This window comes from Eleutherodactylus coqui, chromosome 4 (assembly GCF_035609145.1).
Source record: "Eleutherodactylus coqui strain aEleCoq1 chromosome 4, aEleCoq1.hap1, whole genome shotgun sequence".
Lineage (NCBI taxonomy): Eukaryota > Metazoa > Chordata > Amphibia > Anura > Eleutherodactylidae > Eleutherodactylus > Eleutherodactylus coqui.
The window spans coordinates 278,122,411-278,139,881 of record NC_089840.1 but is presented as its reverse complement, the minus strand read 5'-3'; the positions used below and the strand labels follow the sequence as shown (position 1 = coordinate 278,139,881).

The 17,471-nt window shown below is 43.6% G+C and overlaps 1 protein-coding gene across 1 annotated transcript in view; it reads left to right on the top strand.

Moving 5' to 3' along the window:
* Positions 1 to 743: 743 nt before the first annotated feature.
* LOC136624523 (zinc finger protein 665-like) overlaps positions 744 to 17,471 on the top strand; it is a 97,324-nt gene continuing 80,596 nt past the window's right edge. Inside the window, exons 1-5 of the mRNA XM_066598507.1 lie at positions 744 to 894; positions 2,326 to 2,505; positions 2,595 to 2,718; positions 2,801 to 2,865; positions 3,064 to 3,166. Coding sequence (XP_066454604.1) covers positions 817 to 894; positions 2,326 to 2,505; positions 2,595 to 2,718; positions 2,801 to 2,865; positions 3,064 to 3,166 — 550 coding nt within the window. The 5' untranslated portion in view covers positions 744 to 816. The remainder of the gene's footprint in view (positions 895 to 2,325; positions 2,506 to 2,594; positions 2,719 to 2,800; positions 2,866 to 3,063; positions 3,167 to 17,471) is intronic.

Here is a 17,471-nt window from a genome sequence, read left to right as displayed (position 1 = left end):
TCTACAGAAATGACCATTGCAGTCCATGATTGTCTACCGCCATTATATGAAGGGGAAATCGGCGAGGAGGTAATAAAGTGTAGATGTTGTGTTCCCTCTTTGTAGGGATTCGAATAGGAGGTGACTAGTTTGTCAGGTCAGTTCCTCCAAGTCCGAGGGGAAAGCATGTCATGTCAGTTCCTCCACATCTACACTTAATTACCTCCTGTCGGCGAAAAGCTAAGGGTTTTCTTCCTATATGTTACCGATTGCCAAATTAGAGTGTCAAGCCGGCTTGGAGAAAAATCAATGCAACACAGCAACAGGCTGTATGCTAGAAATTTCTGATTTATTGCAGAACCTTCAGTCTTATATACCATTTCAAAGAAATGAAGGCGTTTTATGCAAAACAGTGTACGTGCATTCTTGACAATCTGGAATTTTCCACATATTCTTAGATTTTACAATAACAGTAGGTGAAACTGTCTGTCCTTGAGTCTTACGGGAACCAGTGTCTAGAACAAGATAACACAAGATACCAGATGAACATTGCTCATAATCAAAGGATTAATATTTTTAGCTTTTATGCTGAATCGTCATGTGAATGTTAGTTAAAATCATGTTGGTATTGTCCATTAACTGTGTATATGAAGAGACAAGATGGAGGTACTTTGGTTCTTATAATCCCTCACACCTCCTCACTGGTATTCCCTTATTATCTCCAGTAATTGTATTATTCCAGGGGGTTTTGTATGATGTTACATCGTCTTCTCTCCATTCAGGATCCTCGGCTGATATTTTCTATATCAGATAATATTCCTGATTGACCCGACAAGGATGGATAGAAACCGGGACAAGATGGCGGAGAGTATATTCACCCTCACCCTAGAGATACTCTTCCGGCTTACAGGAGAGGTGAAAGATTCTGGGGATGACGTCACGTTCCATCATTATTATCTATTGTTGCAGCCGTTCTGTGGTTCCCACCTTGTCTTCAGGCCAGACCAGGGTTTAGCAGCATTCCTACCTCTCCTGGAGCTGAGAGGTGTGGAGGTTGCAAGATTAATGTCAGTCAGCACCTGGTGCTAAGTAGCTCTGCTCCTATTTAAGCAGTGCTGTTACTCCAGTGCTGGTCAATGATTCACTTCAGTTGGACAGCGACAGAGCAACACAGAGTGGTGGAAGCTCTGCTGGATAAGCTAAGTTCTTTTACTGTTTGGTTTGGTTTTGTTTCTCCTTTTGTTTTGTGCTAGGGCCCCCGGTGAGGGACTGGTCAGTGGCCCGGGTTCGAGTGCAGGTTCGCACTTATCAGCGCAGCCGGTCTGCCGAGTAGGCAGGGCCCCCTCCCGGGTTAGGGGACGATAGGGAGAGAATTCCCCTTTAGTTTTTGTTTCCTTCTGCACAGTTGTGCCTTTGATTTATGTTATTGAGGTTACACGTTCTTAGGACGCAACATCTATGTTATTGCAGTTGTCTAGTTTTAGACAAAAACAAGGAACTGTTGGGAAACTGAACAAAATAAGCCACACATAACTATGAATTCTTGTTTGTCGGTTCATCATCTTCTTTCAGAGCACATAAAATACTAGTAAGTTGGTTGCAACTTTCATTTTTTCTAATAATGTATAAAACATTTTTTTAACTCAATTTTACATTATTCTATTTTTAGTCGCCATCGGGGACCTGAACTTATGATTGTTTGATCACTTTTAGAGTATTATGCAATACCATAGTATTGCATTATACCACATTCTGACAGTCTATTAAGCCATGCCACAGGCAATCAGCAATGGAGCCTGCAGAAGGCCTTAGACTGCCATGGTGAATAAACAGCACCTCATGATCTCCTTGCGGGACGGGGGGCATTTGTGACCTCTTAAAGCTAAACAAAGCATTTAAAGGATTAACAGCTGTGATCAACATTCACGCTGATCATGGCAGCTATGTGTGTCCACTGTCAAAGGCAGCTAACACCCGACGTGCATTAAGCGAGTTTGGTCCCATCAAATAAGATATTACCAGGATAGGCAAAGATTTGCTGATCATAGAGGGATCCTAAATTATGGTTCTTCCACTGTCCATACTTTAGTACATATAAAGGCTCCATTTTTGTAATCGGGTGTTCCAGCGGTTGGACTTGCAGATTTAGGAACTTATACTTTATTCTGTGGATGGGAAATAACCGGTATTAATGGAACGACCTCTTTAAGGGTTGTTTTATTCAGTTTACTGCATTCTTGTCCCGATACAGACAACTGCTTTAATAACAGATTGACATAATTGGAGACATGAAGGACTCTTGGAATGTCTGCAGTGATATTTATGGATGTGTCTCCCCATAAACAGGATTACATGGTAGTCAAGAAGACTTCTAGTGATGGCTGTCAGGCCCCGGTGTCTGATGGATGGGGAAGATCCCTGAGCCCAATCACAGGGCCTCCACCTCACCCCCTGATACTGGAGGAGATCAATGAGCAGAAGATCCTAGAACTCACCAACAAGATGATTGAGCTGCTGACTGGAGAGGTGACGCTGCTGGGAATGCTGGGACATTATACAGTAACGCTATGGCGGTATAACGTGTCTGGGTGATGACGGTATCATTGTGTTGTCAGGTTCCTATAAGGCATCAGTCCGTGACTATCTATTTCTCCATGGAGGAGTGGGAGTATTTAGAAGGACACAAGGATCTGTACAAGGATGTCATGATGGAGGACCACCAGCCCCCCCTATCAACAGGTAACAGACAGGACTAAATCCACATGGCCTTTATTATTTGTATGTAGAGAATGAATTCAGTGGCTGTCTGTGTTTTCTGCAGGTAGATCCAGTAAGAGAACAGCAGCGGAGAGATGTCCCCGGCCTCTTCTTCCACAGGATGATCAGGTAGATGGAGAGAAGGTCTCATGAAATCTCCCCACAGGTTGGAGTTAAACAGAAGACCTGCAGCTATTTGGCCCAGATCACTACTGCTGTCATGTCATTCCGGCTCCTCATACTAATTAATGACCTTTTCTGGCCATATAAAACCTCCCACACGACTTCTCCAACTGTGTGATGACTTTTACAATATTTATTTCCTAGCTTGTGAATCCGGATGAAGATCTGATCCCTATTGATGCTCCAGAGACACATGTGAGGGGGGATCAGCCGTGTAAGGAGGAGATACCTACAGGTGACCACCCAGGTGAGACTACATGTAGAGAACAGACTGTTCTGATTTAATGACAACAACAATTTTGTGTACCTTTTTAAGCTCTGTGTTGAATTTTTTTTTATATGCAGCCAGAATATAAATAATTTGCCCAATTTTGGGTTTAACGATTTTATCCTATTTTTACTAACAGAATACAGAACTTTGAAACATAGATAGCAGAATACAGATGCCTACAAAATACAGATGCCTATGGGCAGGGCTTGATAGGCATCTATGCATGGTAGCCCTGGGAACCTTCAGTAGGCTCTGGGCTGTCATGCTAGCCCATCAGTACCCCCTGATTGTGTTGCACAGGGTGCTGATGTTGCTCAGGAAGGGGCCAAGAATCTAAACAGTTAGCTGCTGCAATCAGAGCAGCCTGGTATAGAGTGGACTTGGCGACTTGGCTCTCGAGCCTGCTTCATATATCCTTCATGGACGCAAGATGTGTATTTATATTTTGCAGTCTGTAAGGGGTTCAATGTGGGAAATATCTCCTTGGTTGAACTTTTTTGCTACTGACAATATTATATATGACAAGTTAACGTAGTATTCCACTTAGCAGGCCATGTATAAGGTAGCTATAGAGAGGGCACTTAAAATCCCAGGCACCTGAAAAAGGCTGTGAATTTATAAACTGACACTACCACCAAACTGATGGGCAAACTTATGCTATTGTGGTATATTCCCCCAGCAATGCTTCCCAGTATATATGGCTTCAGGTCAGTTATGTCATAAGTAGGAGCTATGAAGGAAATCATAGTGTCCTCTGCTGCAGACAGAGAGCCAGTTATCAATCACTTCGCCTGTATGAGGTTGACTGTATATTAAAATTAGCCCCTCACCCCTCTGTAAAAAAAAAACTTTCAACTTTTTCTCGCCTCCTCATGATACCTATGCATGCATTAATGATTTTTTCGGTACTATACTGATCTTGCGCCTTGTAGTGGCAGCCAAAGTTAGTTATGTCAAGCCTGACAAGCACGTTGCAGACTATGATGGGGCAGGTAGACAGGAAAGGCAACAGAGCAGCTAACCTAGAGGTGAACGAATCTACGCTAATCTAAAAATAATTGCATCTGCCTAACAAGCGGAGCACCTGCCCTGAAAGGGGCAACCCCACGACAGGAACATGGGTCTTCCCCAACAACCATAGATGGAATAAGGAAGGAAGACAGACCCCAGGAACAGGAAAAGTGAGAACGATCCAGGAACAGAAGCTACACCCAATAGTACACAAGCAGAAGTAGTAGAAATTACCTTTCACATGGGCCAGAATTAGAACCCAAGACTCGCCACAAACTGTAGTAAATTCCATCTCAAAATCCGCAGGAAGGGTATGTCCATACCCACGTGAATTGCACTTCTGAAATCTACGTCAAAATGTGCATCTTTTTGTTTCTCATGAATGTTATTGATTTTTCAAGAGAGTAATGATACATTCAGCTAAAACAAACAAAAATAAGTAGACAGCGCAGTCGATAATAAATGAGCAGTGGGTTAGGTGCATATCAATAGAAAAACAAAATACTAGGCACATACAAGACCTCCTGCATACATAATGACATTAAAGGAAATAAAATTCCTCCTTTACCCATTCACAAAAAAAGGAGATGGATTTTTTTTTATAGCAATACGGTTCTAATAATTCGACTGCAACAACATATAAAGAAGTAACAGGGGTTAAGACACAAAGGGAAAGTAGGGATGGGGGTTAGGTTAAAGTTGGGCATATTTGTCTCCCTATGTCCCACTGACTCCCTCCACTCTCATAGGTTCGCTCAGTCCGCTCCTCTTTAAATAGGAGGAGGCGCTATTTGGCTGACTAAGATTGTCAGGGAGAGTTTGATTTAGACAGGGTTTTAGATCCGCATGGTTAGAGAATATTGGTACCACACTGCCCAGGTGTGTTCGAAGAGTTCTTCCTGGTCCGTTAGCAGGGAAGCCAACTTCTCATTGGTCATAATCCAAGAAAGTTCAACTTTACCAAGGTCAATACTGGCCGATGCCTTCCTCCAGGAGCGCGCGATAGCCATGCGAGCGGACAAAAAGCACAAGGAGACCCACCGGGACGTATGTTTGGGTGTATCAGGTATCCGTCTACCCAGGAGCGCCTCCCATAGGGATTTACGCAAATTTAGCTTTCTGATGAAAAATATCAAGTTATAAACTTTTATATCCAGAATCGTCGTAACCTGGGGCAATTCCATCAGATATGTGAGAAAGTGCCCTGCCCCCCCAGGTCTAAAGACATCAGCCTGATGCCCCTGGGAACATCTTAGAAACCTTCTGGGGGTTTATATACCACCTCATAAGGAGCTTATATCCTGCCTCTGTAATAGATACATTTATAGTCAACGTAGCCATTGCATTAGCCATCTTATGCCATTCAGATGCTGGAAGCTCCTCTCCCAATTCCTTCTCCCATGTAGTCATAGAACCGAGTTTACTCCATGGTGTCGTGAAGTGGCAATACATCTTGGAAATACCTCCTGCCCCCCCTGGGGTTGAGTTGCAATTGCTTTCGAAGACAGAATTATTAGCTAGTGCGCGCCTATCCTGAGTCAGAGACAGTACAAAGTGTTTAATCTGCTGTAGGTGAAACATTTCCGTGTCTGGGATTGAGTGTACTGCCCAGAGAAATTCGAACGGACGAAATTTCAGCCTGTCCACTACATCTACAATCTGTGTAATACCATTCACAGTCCACCACTTAAAATTATTGATCTCAGGGCCTGGAGGGAACACTGTATTGCCGAATAAATTAGACATTGGTAGATGTTTTGTTATTAGTTCATATCTTTTAGCCAAACTGTCCCACATATCAAGTGAATACGAAAGGGCCGGACACATTATCGCAGGTCTCTTTTTTGCAGCAGACCAGAGTGTTTGTTCAATCGGCATAAGGGCAACTACTGTAGATGCGATATCGACCCATGAAGGTCTGAATATTCTGGAAAACAAAACCGTCAATTGAGCCAAACTGGCTGCATGAAACTATTTTTGGAGGTTGGAAACTCCCAAACCACCCTCTATTCGGGGTGCGTAAAGAGTTGCCTGCTGAATACGTCCAGTTCTATTAATCCAAATCAAAGAGAGCAGCTTGGCTTGAAGATGTTTCAATGTACTCAAGGGGATGGGGACCGGCAGAGCTCTGAATAGATATAAGATCTTGGGTATCAATGTCATTTTAATAGAATGAATCCCACCTAGCCAAGATAGGTTTTGAGTGGACCACGACACCAGGTCCTGCTCCAACCGTTTTATCAGTGGGGGATAATTAGCTTGATAGAGTGAATCAAAGGAATCAGTAAGGCAGACCCCCAAGTATGGAAGATGTTTGTCTACCAAACTGAAGTCAAAATTCAATTTCAGAAGTTTTAGGAGAGGATTTTTAAATTTAGAGCCTGGGATTTGGTGTTATTGACCCTGAGACTGGAGACTGCCACACACTTGTCTAACACATTGATGGTTTAAGGAGTTTGGTGGCCTCTCTAATTTCCTCAACTGTAATCTCCCTATCCAGCAAGTCTCGATGTTCTTGAAGTAATTTGGGCAGGTCCTCCTCCACCACATCCCTACATCTCTGACTCAAAAAATTTTCCTTGGTATATAATTTGCTATAAAATTGGCCAAACGCTTCTCCAATCTTCACTGGATTCTGACTCAATGATCCGTCCGGCAGGCGCAACTTTGGAAGCGCGGAGAAAAAGGGTCTAGGTGTAAGTCTTCATGCTTAATGTTTACCCTGTCTATCCCCTTGCGAAAAACCTTATTTAGACCATCGCAGTTGTTTCTCAGCCTGAGTGGTCAAACATAAATTCAATTCTGTACGCGCTTTCATGATTTCAGAGATGAGATTTATGGAGGGACTAGTTTTAGGACGCTGTATTGAAGAGGAGTAAGCTTCTTTCTTTTCTCATAAGGCTCTTGTCCGTTTGGCTTTTACCCTTGATGCCAACTGGATGTTCTTTTCCCTTACCACCGCTTTATGTGCCTCCCAATTCACAGCGTATGAAGTATCCTCCGGACGACTGAGTGAAAAGAAATCTTCAATCACATGGAGAATCTCCAAGCGTATTGGCTCTTTATTAATGAGGGATTCATTCAACCTCCAGTGTCTTGGTGTGGGGAGGTCAATGAGGTCGGTAAATGAAATATGGTATGGGGAATGATCAGACCAAGAACAAGACACTATCCTTAACCCACTCACCCTCGGGATCATTCCCGTACGAGTAAACGCATGATCTATACTTGTATAAAAATTATGTGCAGCAGAATAAAATGTATAGTCTCTGACCGTAGGATGACAGTTCCACCATATGTCTACTAAATCAAATTTATGTAGCAGTTTCATGAATCGGAGACCCGTCTCTGATGGGGGGACTAGCCCAGACCTAACCGAATCTGATTGGAGTCTCCACCCAATATCACCAGGCCCTCAAATCGCAACAGCCATGTGGATACTAGGTTTTTCAAGAAAGGAAACTGTCTGGAGTTGGGAGCATAGTAGTTAACCCAAGCAATAGGAGTTCCATTTAGTACGCCTGAGATTACTATAAACCTCTCTTCAGGGTCTGCGTGGATCTCCCTCGCAACGAAGGATACTTGCCTGGATATGCAGATGCCAACGCGCCCCTCTTCTTCTCTTGCACTGAAGCCAGGAAATGTGTAGGATAATTGCAGTGGAAGAATGCTGGCACAGAAGTCATAGAAAAGTGCGTCTCCTGGAGGAAAACCACATCAGCATGTAATTTGGGATAATATTTAAATGCCTTCTGCCTTTTGGTAGGAGAGTTAAAACCCTGTACATTATGTGAAATAAGAGAAATCAGTTTAGAAACCATCACGTTAATGAGAGAAAAATAGGTGTATTCATGAATCGCTGTACGGCTCTTAACTGAACAAAACCCGGAAGGGGAACCAATAGTGTTCTATCCGTGAGAGAGTAGTTCGAGCAGCCCAACTCTGAGGGAGGAAGGGGAAACACACTAGGGTTGCGACAAGACCAAAGACATCAGAAAACATATTACATAACAAATAAACTGTTAGAACCAGGACTAATGGTCCAAAAAATAGCGTCACCAAGGTGACCAAAGATAGATTGACCGGAAAATTCCTCCCTATCCCCCAATCCATCGGGCTGGAGAGCAGGTGCTCCTCGATTATCTGCCGCACACAGTTTTGTAAACACTAACCAAATTTATTTAGTAAAAGGAGGGTAGGCCAACTAAAATCCCAAATCAGAGATTGTACTAGACTCAAAATGAATTCGACTCAAGTCGATGCAAAACGGTAAACTAGAAAATCAAGCCCTCCTTCGAGAAGGTCAACCAGCGGGTATAGACCCTGAAATGTGAAACCACTGGGGAGTTTTCCCCATCATCAAGATAGGAGTTATAAATTGTCCCTCAGGTGACTTGGCTGGCTTTTCTTTTGGTGCCGTTTTCCAGAGGGGGGAAAGAGGTGCAGGATCTCTTCTTGTTGAAGTTTCCGAGGAGAATTCACTAGGCAGGAGACCCAGTTGCCACAGCAAGTCCTCCCCATCCGCGAAAGTGCTGAAGCTCTGTAGCTTGCTGTTATAGTTAAAGAACAGCTGGAAAGTGAATGCCCAGTGATAACTGATGTCTCTGGAGGACAGGCACTGCAATAAGGGTTTCAGTGACCTGCACCTCTGTATAGTTCCCAAAGATATATCTGAGAAGATCTGGACCTCATGCCCCACGAGGGAGATTGTTTGTTTGAAGTGCTCTGGATGCTTGCATTACTTTCTCCTTGATAGAGTAAAAATAAAGTTTTACCACTATGTCACAGGGGTTGCCATCCCTATGAGGCACTGCTAAGGCTTTGAGCTCTATCTATCTCCATGTGAATTGGATCTATATCTGGAATCAATCCCCTCAGGAGCTCTGCCACTGTTGCAGGAATGTCCATAACATTCTCAGGAAGTCCCCAAATTCTGAAATTCTCTCTCCTAGACCTATTTTCGAGCTCCTCCAGCTGGTGCAGTCCAGCTGCTGCTTCCTCCTGTTTCTTCCCGCGGTAGCTGATATTCACGGGACCTCCCACTAATTGAGGCCCTGGCTTGGGTGATTGTCACTAGGCCGCAGTCCCTCAGGTTGGTGTAGCGGCACGCAGAGCCCCTCTTTCTGTCACCCCCCTCTCTCAGAGGAGATGATGGTGGTGTTTTTATTTGCTTTTGGGCTCTATAGGTCCTGGTAACAGCAGGAAATGTTTGCTTTCCCGGGGAGCACTCTGGACCAACATCTGCTCTGTTCTCTGGTTAGACCACACCTCGTCAAAATCTGCATCTTTTTGACAGGGATTTTTACACGGATCCGCATGCGGAATTTTGACATTGAAAATCTAGTTTCTGTGAGTTTCTGCATCTAGTAGTGACATGTCTTACAATTCTACATCAAAATCCGCAGTAAGGGTATGTTCACTTGGCAGAATTCACCAAGGAATAATTCTAGATGAACTCTACTTTTGAAATCTACGACAAAATCAATGTCTAAGGTCTTTTGTTGTGGATGCTGAAGGTTGTGAAGCCGTGCGCTTAACAAAGACAATATGCTGGCTTGGTGAATCCCATGGACCGGATCTAAGGCAGTGATGTCACCCTCTACCCATGCCTGTCTGCCAGCCTCACCGTGACCAGTTACTAATGAGGTCAAATTCATATGTGTAGTTTTTCATGATACAAGAGTCTAAGAAAATCAAGAGAACATCATGATCCACTGCTCCTGGCTCTGATGTCTACTGTAAACTTGTAATCTGTTTTGCCACCTCTGTCTTGGTTGATCATTGAATTTTGCTACTCACCTCACAACTTGTATGGCCATTAAAAATAAAGTAAAAAACTATAAAAAAATGGGAATGTTATATTCAAAAATTAAAAATCTGCTACTTTTTGTTGACAGATGACGACACCAGCAGCTCAGAGGGACATCGGATATCTTCAGAATGTACAGTGGAAGATATTATCAAGCCAAATGCATATGCAGATCATGCCATTATCCAAGATCTACCCTCAGCCCTACACAGCAAAGATCTATCATCTGATCCTTCTTCATCATCTACTATTTTATCACAGACAGTTCAGGAAAAAAACATTTACAGAAGGGATGTTGAACAACAAGGGGTTTACAAAGAACGGATCCCATTTTTATGTTTAGAATGTGGGAAATGTTTTAACCATAAATCTTATCTTGTTAGACATCAAAGAATTCACACAGGGGAAAGACCATTTTCCTGCTCCGATTGTGGGAAATGGTTTAGGCATAAATATCATCTTCTTACACATCAGAGAACTCACACAGGAGAGAAGCTATTTTCATGTTCAGAATGTGGGAAAGGTTTTTATCGTAAATCTTATCTTATTGTACATCAGAGAACTCACACGGGTGAGAGGCCATTTTCATGTTTAGCATGTGGGAAAAGTTTTACATATGCATCTCATCTTGCTAGACATCAGAGAACTCATACAGGTGAGAGGCCATTTTCATGTTCAGAATGTGGGAAAGGTTATAATCAGAAATCAGAACTTGTAATACATCAGAGAATTCACACAGGGGAGAAGCCATTTGCATGTTCAGAATGTGGGAAAGGCTTTAACCAGAAATCAGAACTTGAAATACATGAGAGAATTCACACAGGAGTGAAGCCATATTCATGTTCGGACTGTGGGAAATGTTTTCGTCGTAAGTGTCATCTTGTTAAACATCAGAGAACTCACACAGGTGAGAAGTTATATTCCTGTTTTGAATGTGGGAAATGTTTTAATCAGAAATCACATCTTGTTAAACATCAGAGAATTCATACAGGGGAGAAGCCATATTAATGTTCTGATTGTGGGAAAATTTGCATCCACAGATCTCTTTTTATTAAAAATTTAAATACAGTAAGAGGACAGCGCTTTGGTAAAAACCTTTTTAAAATAAGATTTACAAATTATTTGTTATACAAAAAGGGACTTACCTGGTTTGCGGCCTACCACAAGTGAATTCAGGTTGACCACTACACCTAGGCAACATCCTGGAGACCAATCAAAGGTGCCCCATTCTTAAGTATGTCATACATCCACCAGGAAATGGAGAGCAGCTGGTACACACACCAGATACCATGTGCAGTGATGGTATAAGCAGTGATGGTATAAGCAGTGATGGTATAAGCAGTGATGGTATAAGCACAAGATAAAAAATATGTCCTGCGCTGTAAGGAATGGAGTAAAAAAGTACTTAAACTCCATTTAAGGAACCTACTTAAGAGGGAGGTCTCGAACCCCACCACCACCCCCAAGATGGAATGGTAACCAATATAGTAGAATCAGTCAGAAAAGCATCCCTCAGGGAATGGTGTCCAGCTTTTTTAATATGGATTTTGGCAAATAAAGCAAGAAATGACATAAAAAAGCATAAAATGAAAGTCAAAATATGAAATAACGGCAGGTGCAACGTGCTTTGGGGTTAATATACCCCTTTGTCAAGCATAGAGGAGAAATCTCCTGAATTGCCTATATACTTAAAATTTTTGGGGGGGTCTTCTATCCCCGATGACCTCAACGTGTCTCTGATGCTGCGCTCCACACACTACCAGCGTGTGTGCGGTGGTGTGGTCCATGGGTTGACTCGCCCATGTGACGTTAAGCTACGCATTGTGCTGTGACTACCTTCAAAGTACATTCAATAGGGATGTAATATGGTATTTTTGAAAGTGGCGTAACGCCTATCCGGGCTGTGGCGCTCCTGGTCAACGTCATACAGCTTGTTGGAGCAACGTTGCATACCAGCATGCGTTCCACCTGCTGCTAGACGTTGACTGACGTTCTAGCAGCAAATTTTAGCCTAAAGGGGACATGTTAAAGACCCCTTGTAATAGGACAAGGGAGAAAATAATTTACATAGTGTCTGGAATTAATCTTTTGTTCTTCCCTCAGGGTAGGGAGTGCTTTTAGATGCGCTAAAAAGAATTTTGTTATTGAATCAAATTTAACTTTTAACCCTTTCCAATCCACTGTCTGACCTCTGAAGACATTATGATTTAAGGCTGCACAGTTCCGATGTTGGAAGACGTCCGTCGGGGTTCTCTTAATGTATATTGCCAGCCTCTCTGCTGTCAGAGCCTATCCAACATGTCACCTCATGCACTACTGACTTTAGCCAGCATATAGCGCCGTTGTATAATGGCAGAAAAAGAGTAAGCCCCCTAGGAAAACCAGGATAGAAATTGGATTGGAAAGGATTAATAGACTTAGATAATTGCAGCCCATCGAAGTATTGTAAAACTATATGTATGTATTCTGCATTAATTAGATTGAACTACAATCCAAACCATCTTTAAATGTAATGGTCCGGAGTAATAAAAATGTATTTTATATCATGCTGAATTATACCGCAGCATTACACCTTTTTGAAATGCAGCAATGCGAGCCAACTAAATCATTGGAGGGGTAAACGGGCAAGGAACAATATCATGGGCATCAGGGGGCCAGAATGTTTTTGAGGGTTTTTAAGTAAAAGGCACTGCTATGGGGACGAAATTTGTCCCAAGCTAATCCAACCTTTACATGGGAGCATTTGAAAGACAGCTACAAGAAGATGGCATAATTGTTTATAGAAGGTTTATAGATGACTTTTTATCTGGAATGGAGATGAGTCTGGGACTTTATCATTTATTTAGGGTCCAATAGGAACGATTGGGGCTTAGAATGAATTTACAAGTAACATCAATAAGACTAAAGTTATAGTCCTGATTGGCTGGAATCGGCACATGTGACGGGGGCAGAGCTACGCGATGACGCGTACAAGGGGGCGGAGCCAGAACACCGCTGTTGCCGAGCCGAAGGGAAAAGACCCATCTGCGCAAGCGCGTCTAATCGGGCGATTAGACGCTGAAGTTAGACGGCACCATGGCAGCGGGGACACCAGCAACGGAGCAGGTAAGTGAATAACTTCTGTATGGCTCATAATTAATGCACGATATATATTACAAAGTGCATTAATATGGCCATACAGAAGTCTATAACCCCACTTGCTATCGCGGGACAACCCCTTTAAGTTGGACACCTTTCCTGACTGATTCTACTATATTGGCTACCATTCCATTTCAGGGGAGTCTCTAGGACATACGACTTCCCTCTTAAGTAAGTTCCTTTAAATGGATTTTAAATACTTTTTTACCCCATTCTTTAGAGTGCAGGAACTATTTTTTATCTTGTGTTTATATCCTAAAAATTTTAAGGGGTTGTCCGACTTCTAGCTATTTTCAGACAGCTCCGTACATTGCACAGTGGCTCAGGTTGGTACTGGAGGCTGAGTGCTATTTACCCTAATAGGACTCAGCCTGCAGTACCATCTTGGGCCTCTGTGCAATGTATGGAGCTGTCTGAAAACGGTTAGAAGTCTGACAACCACTTTTAAGAACTTGTCAAGGAAGTAGCCATTTTTAAACTTTCTTTTTATTGACAAATGGCAAAAGTTAAATTTTACATTAAAGCTCTTAAGGACCAGCCAAATTTTTACTTTTTTAACTGTATCTTTCAAGAGCCATGCCCCCCCCCCCCCCCCCCAATATAGCCATATGTAGGCTTATTATTGTAGGATGAGTAGTGATTTTTAATGGCACTATTTAGGAGGATTTCTGGTTATCTGCTGTTGATGGCCTATTCTTAAGAGATGTCATTTACAGCAGATCCTCTAGGTGCACCGCTCAGGACCTCCGCTGATCAGCTGTATGCAGTTCTGTGGCACTCGGGCATGAAGATGATGATTTCTGGAGGATGGAAACATCTACGTTCCCCTTTCAGTGGCCCAGTTGATTCTTGAGGTCACATTTCTATTGAAATGAATGGATACTTGGCCCCCAATACAAAGTCAGCCCTCTACAGGGAGAATGGTGCTGCCTGCTTAGGGCAAAAGTCAATTGTCTGCCCAAGTACATCGGTCTGTCAAACAGCTGCTAGGCAGGAGTCCTGAACAGTGGTCCCCAGCAATGTGCTGCTGTTAGCCTAATTTTAGGAATGAGCCATCAAGAGCTCAGATCAGGCAATCCACTTTAGTTAGGATGCTTTTACAACACCTTATATAACTAAGTCAGGATAAATAAAAAAAAAGTGTACTATTCCATTGTTTTACAGGTTACTTTTATGGGAGTCATGATGTTGGTAAAATTATAAATCCACATTATTTTGCCATTTGCTATGATTTTGGTGAAACTGAACTTATTTTGTTTTTTTTTCCTGTCCATCCACATCAAAATCTGCAGCTAGAGGGGTTTAGTGCGGAATTCAGGGACAGAATATGCAGCAACCCTATTGCAGGGTATTGTGTCCTGTGTGAAAGGTCCCTCAGCCAGACTAATGCTAACCTTCAGGACCGCACTGACTCGGCATCAGAGGGGTGGAACAGCCAGGATATGAGCTAGTGCCAATCCTTGCTTATAGTGCAGAATCCCAGCTGTCGAACAGGTGAGTTGCTATAACATGGGACGCTCCTGCCAGGCTTCCATCACCATAAACTGTGCATGCATTGGAATAAAGCTCATTAGTGACCACTGTAGAAAGGCATTTTAGCAGTCATAAATGAATGAATGCCAAAGGAAATCACGTATCGTACAAGAGAAATATAAATCATTAAGGAAATGTATGCAGTTATCCAAAAAGGAAATAGAATCCAGATAACACACCCATACAGCAACTACCATGTGCGTGAGACAGTTCACATTTATTTATATACTGCACCTCAAAGCTTTTTACTAGAGATGAGCGAGCATACTCACTAAGGACAATTACTCGATCGAGCATTGCCCTTAGAGAGTACCTGCCCGCTCGGAATAAAAGATTCGGCTGCCAGCCGCGGGGGAGAGCGGGGGGAAACGGAGGGGAGACCTCTCTCTCCCTCTCTTCCCTGCTGACTGCCGCAACTCACCTCTCACCCATGCCGGCAGCTGAACCTTTTCTTCCGAGCGGGCAGGTACTCGCTAAGGGCAATGCTCGATCGAGTAATTGTCCTTAGCGAGTATGCTCGCTCATCTCTACTTTTTACCAATCATTCATAAAACTTATTTTTTGTGTGATTTTTTTTTTTTTTGTGTGTTTGTTCACATTTGTGTTTTTTATATAGATCTAGATAGACTAAAACGGAAGAGAAAAGCATTTGTTCTCTTTTACATGCTTTCCACTTACGTCCATTTTTCATCATTTAAAACAACGGTGGTGGTGGCACTTTAATGGATGTGGCACAGTGGTTAGCACTGTTGCCTTGTAGTGCTGGAGGCCTAGGTTCAATTCTCATCAAAGACCGCATGAACTTTGAAGAACCCAATACAAACATCATCCTTAGTCAGATTTGAACCTGGGACTCCAGCACTACAAGGCAGCAGCACTAACAGCTCAGCCACCATGCTGGCTCTTCCTTCTTTCTTCTCTGCAAGAGAACAAGAAACATAATGGAGTCCATGCAGATGTTGTCCTTGGTCAAATTTAAACCTAGGACTCCAGCACAAGCCGCCTTTTTCTTCCTGCTTCTCCACCAGAGGAGAAGGCAAATAAAAAGCAAGTGAAGGAGGAGCAAGGGGAAGGAGATTAAGATCTTCCTTCTCAGTCTTCTTCTTCACTTCTGGAGGAGGAAGAAGCTTGATGGCTCACTGGCTAGCACTGTTGACTTGTAGCACTGGCAATCTAGGTTCATGTCTGACTATGGACAACACCTGCATGGAGTTTGTATGTTCTCATTGAATTTTCTTCTCTTTCTCCTCATCCTGTGGAGAGGAAGAAAAAAAACAAGCATACTGGTTCACTTGCTAACATTGTTGCCTTGCAGTGGTGTCCTAGGTTCAAGTCTGACCAAAGGTCACATCTGTATTATTTTTTATGCTCTCTTTGTGTTTATTCTTGTTGCTCTTCTCGAGGTAAAAGAACAAGCATGGTGGCTCAATTGTTAGAACTGTTGCCTTGTAGTGCTGGAGTCCTGGGTTTAAATCTGACCAAGGCTCCCAATCACTTGAATGGAGCTGAGTTGCAATACCACACACAACCTATGGACAAGGGTGGCAGTGTTTATGGAAAATAGCAGTCATTTTTTTTCTAACCCTGGACAACTCCTTTAACCCCTTAACGACCAGCCCATAGTGTTTTTACGTCCTCCCGAAGTGGGCTTTATTCTCTGAGGACGTAAAAACATGTGTCCTGAAGAGAATAATGCCCCTCGGGCTGTGGACGTGACAGCTCCATGCTGTCGGTGTCCGCAGGTAGCTGACAGCATGGAGCTGTCATCCCGGGCTGTTCGGACCCCCGCCCGGCATTGCGATTGGCGCTATGCAATGGATAGCGCCGATCGCAAAAAAGTAAATAAAAGTGCAATAAAAGTTAAAGATTCACCTGCTCTGATGGATCGGATCCATCGGAGCAGCTGAAATTACTCACCGAGGTCCGCCGCATGACTCCCCGCTGTCCCGATGCTCCGGGCGCCGTAGCCGTCCTTCTGCGCATGCGCGCCAGGCGGCATTACGTCAGCCGCATGCGCAGAAGGCCCGGCGGCGCGGGGGACTTGAAATCTCCTGGCTCCCAGCTCCTGTAGGTAGCCAGGAGGCAGGAGATGTCAGCGGGGACCGTGGTGAGTGGTCCCCGGTACCGCGATCGTCGTTATCCAATGAATAACGACGATCGTGGAAAAGTGAAAAAAGTGTTAAATAAGAAAAGTTTCACCTCCCCTCATGGATCGGATCCATGAGGGGAGGTGAAAATACGCACCTCGGGTCCGCCGATGTCCCCCGGCTGGTGTCGGGACCCCCCGCTGGCTTCTGCTATGTGCCGATGCGGAGCGCATGCGCAGAAGCCGGTGAGCCCGGCAAATTCAAAATCTCCCTGCACCCGGCTGTCACAGATAGCCGAGTGCAGGGAGATATGACTGGGGACCGCTGTATGCGGTTTCCAGTCATATGATCATCGTTATTCATCAGATAACGGTGATCATATAAAGTTAAAAAGTAAAAAAAAAAAAAGTTAAAAGTAAAAAAAAGTTTAAAAAGTTAAAGTTTCATCTCCCCTTATGGATCGTATCCGTAAGGGGGGATGAAATTACGTACCCAAGGTCCCGGATTTGTTCCCTGATGGGATGTTGATCCGTGGACCTTACCCCAGCTTCTGCGCATGCGCCCGTCAGCATGATGGCGGACGCATGCGCAAAAGTGAAATATTACCCAAGAATATAAAATCTCCCTGCTGCTGGCTACCAAAGGTAGCCAAGAGCCTGGAGATGTCACGGGGGGCCGCGGTATGCGGTTACTGGTCACGTGA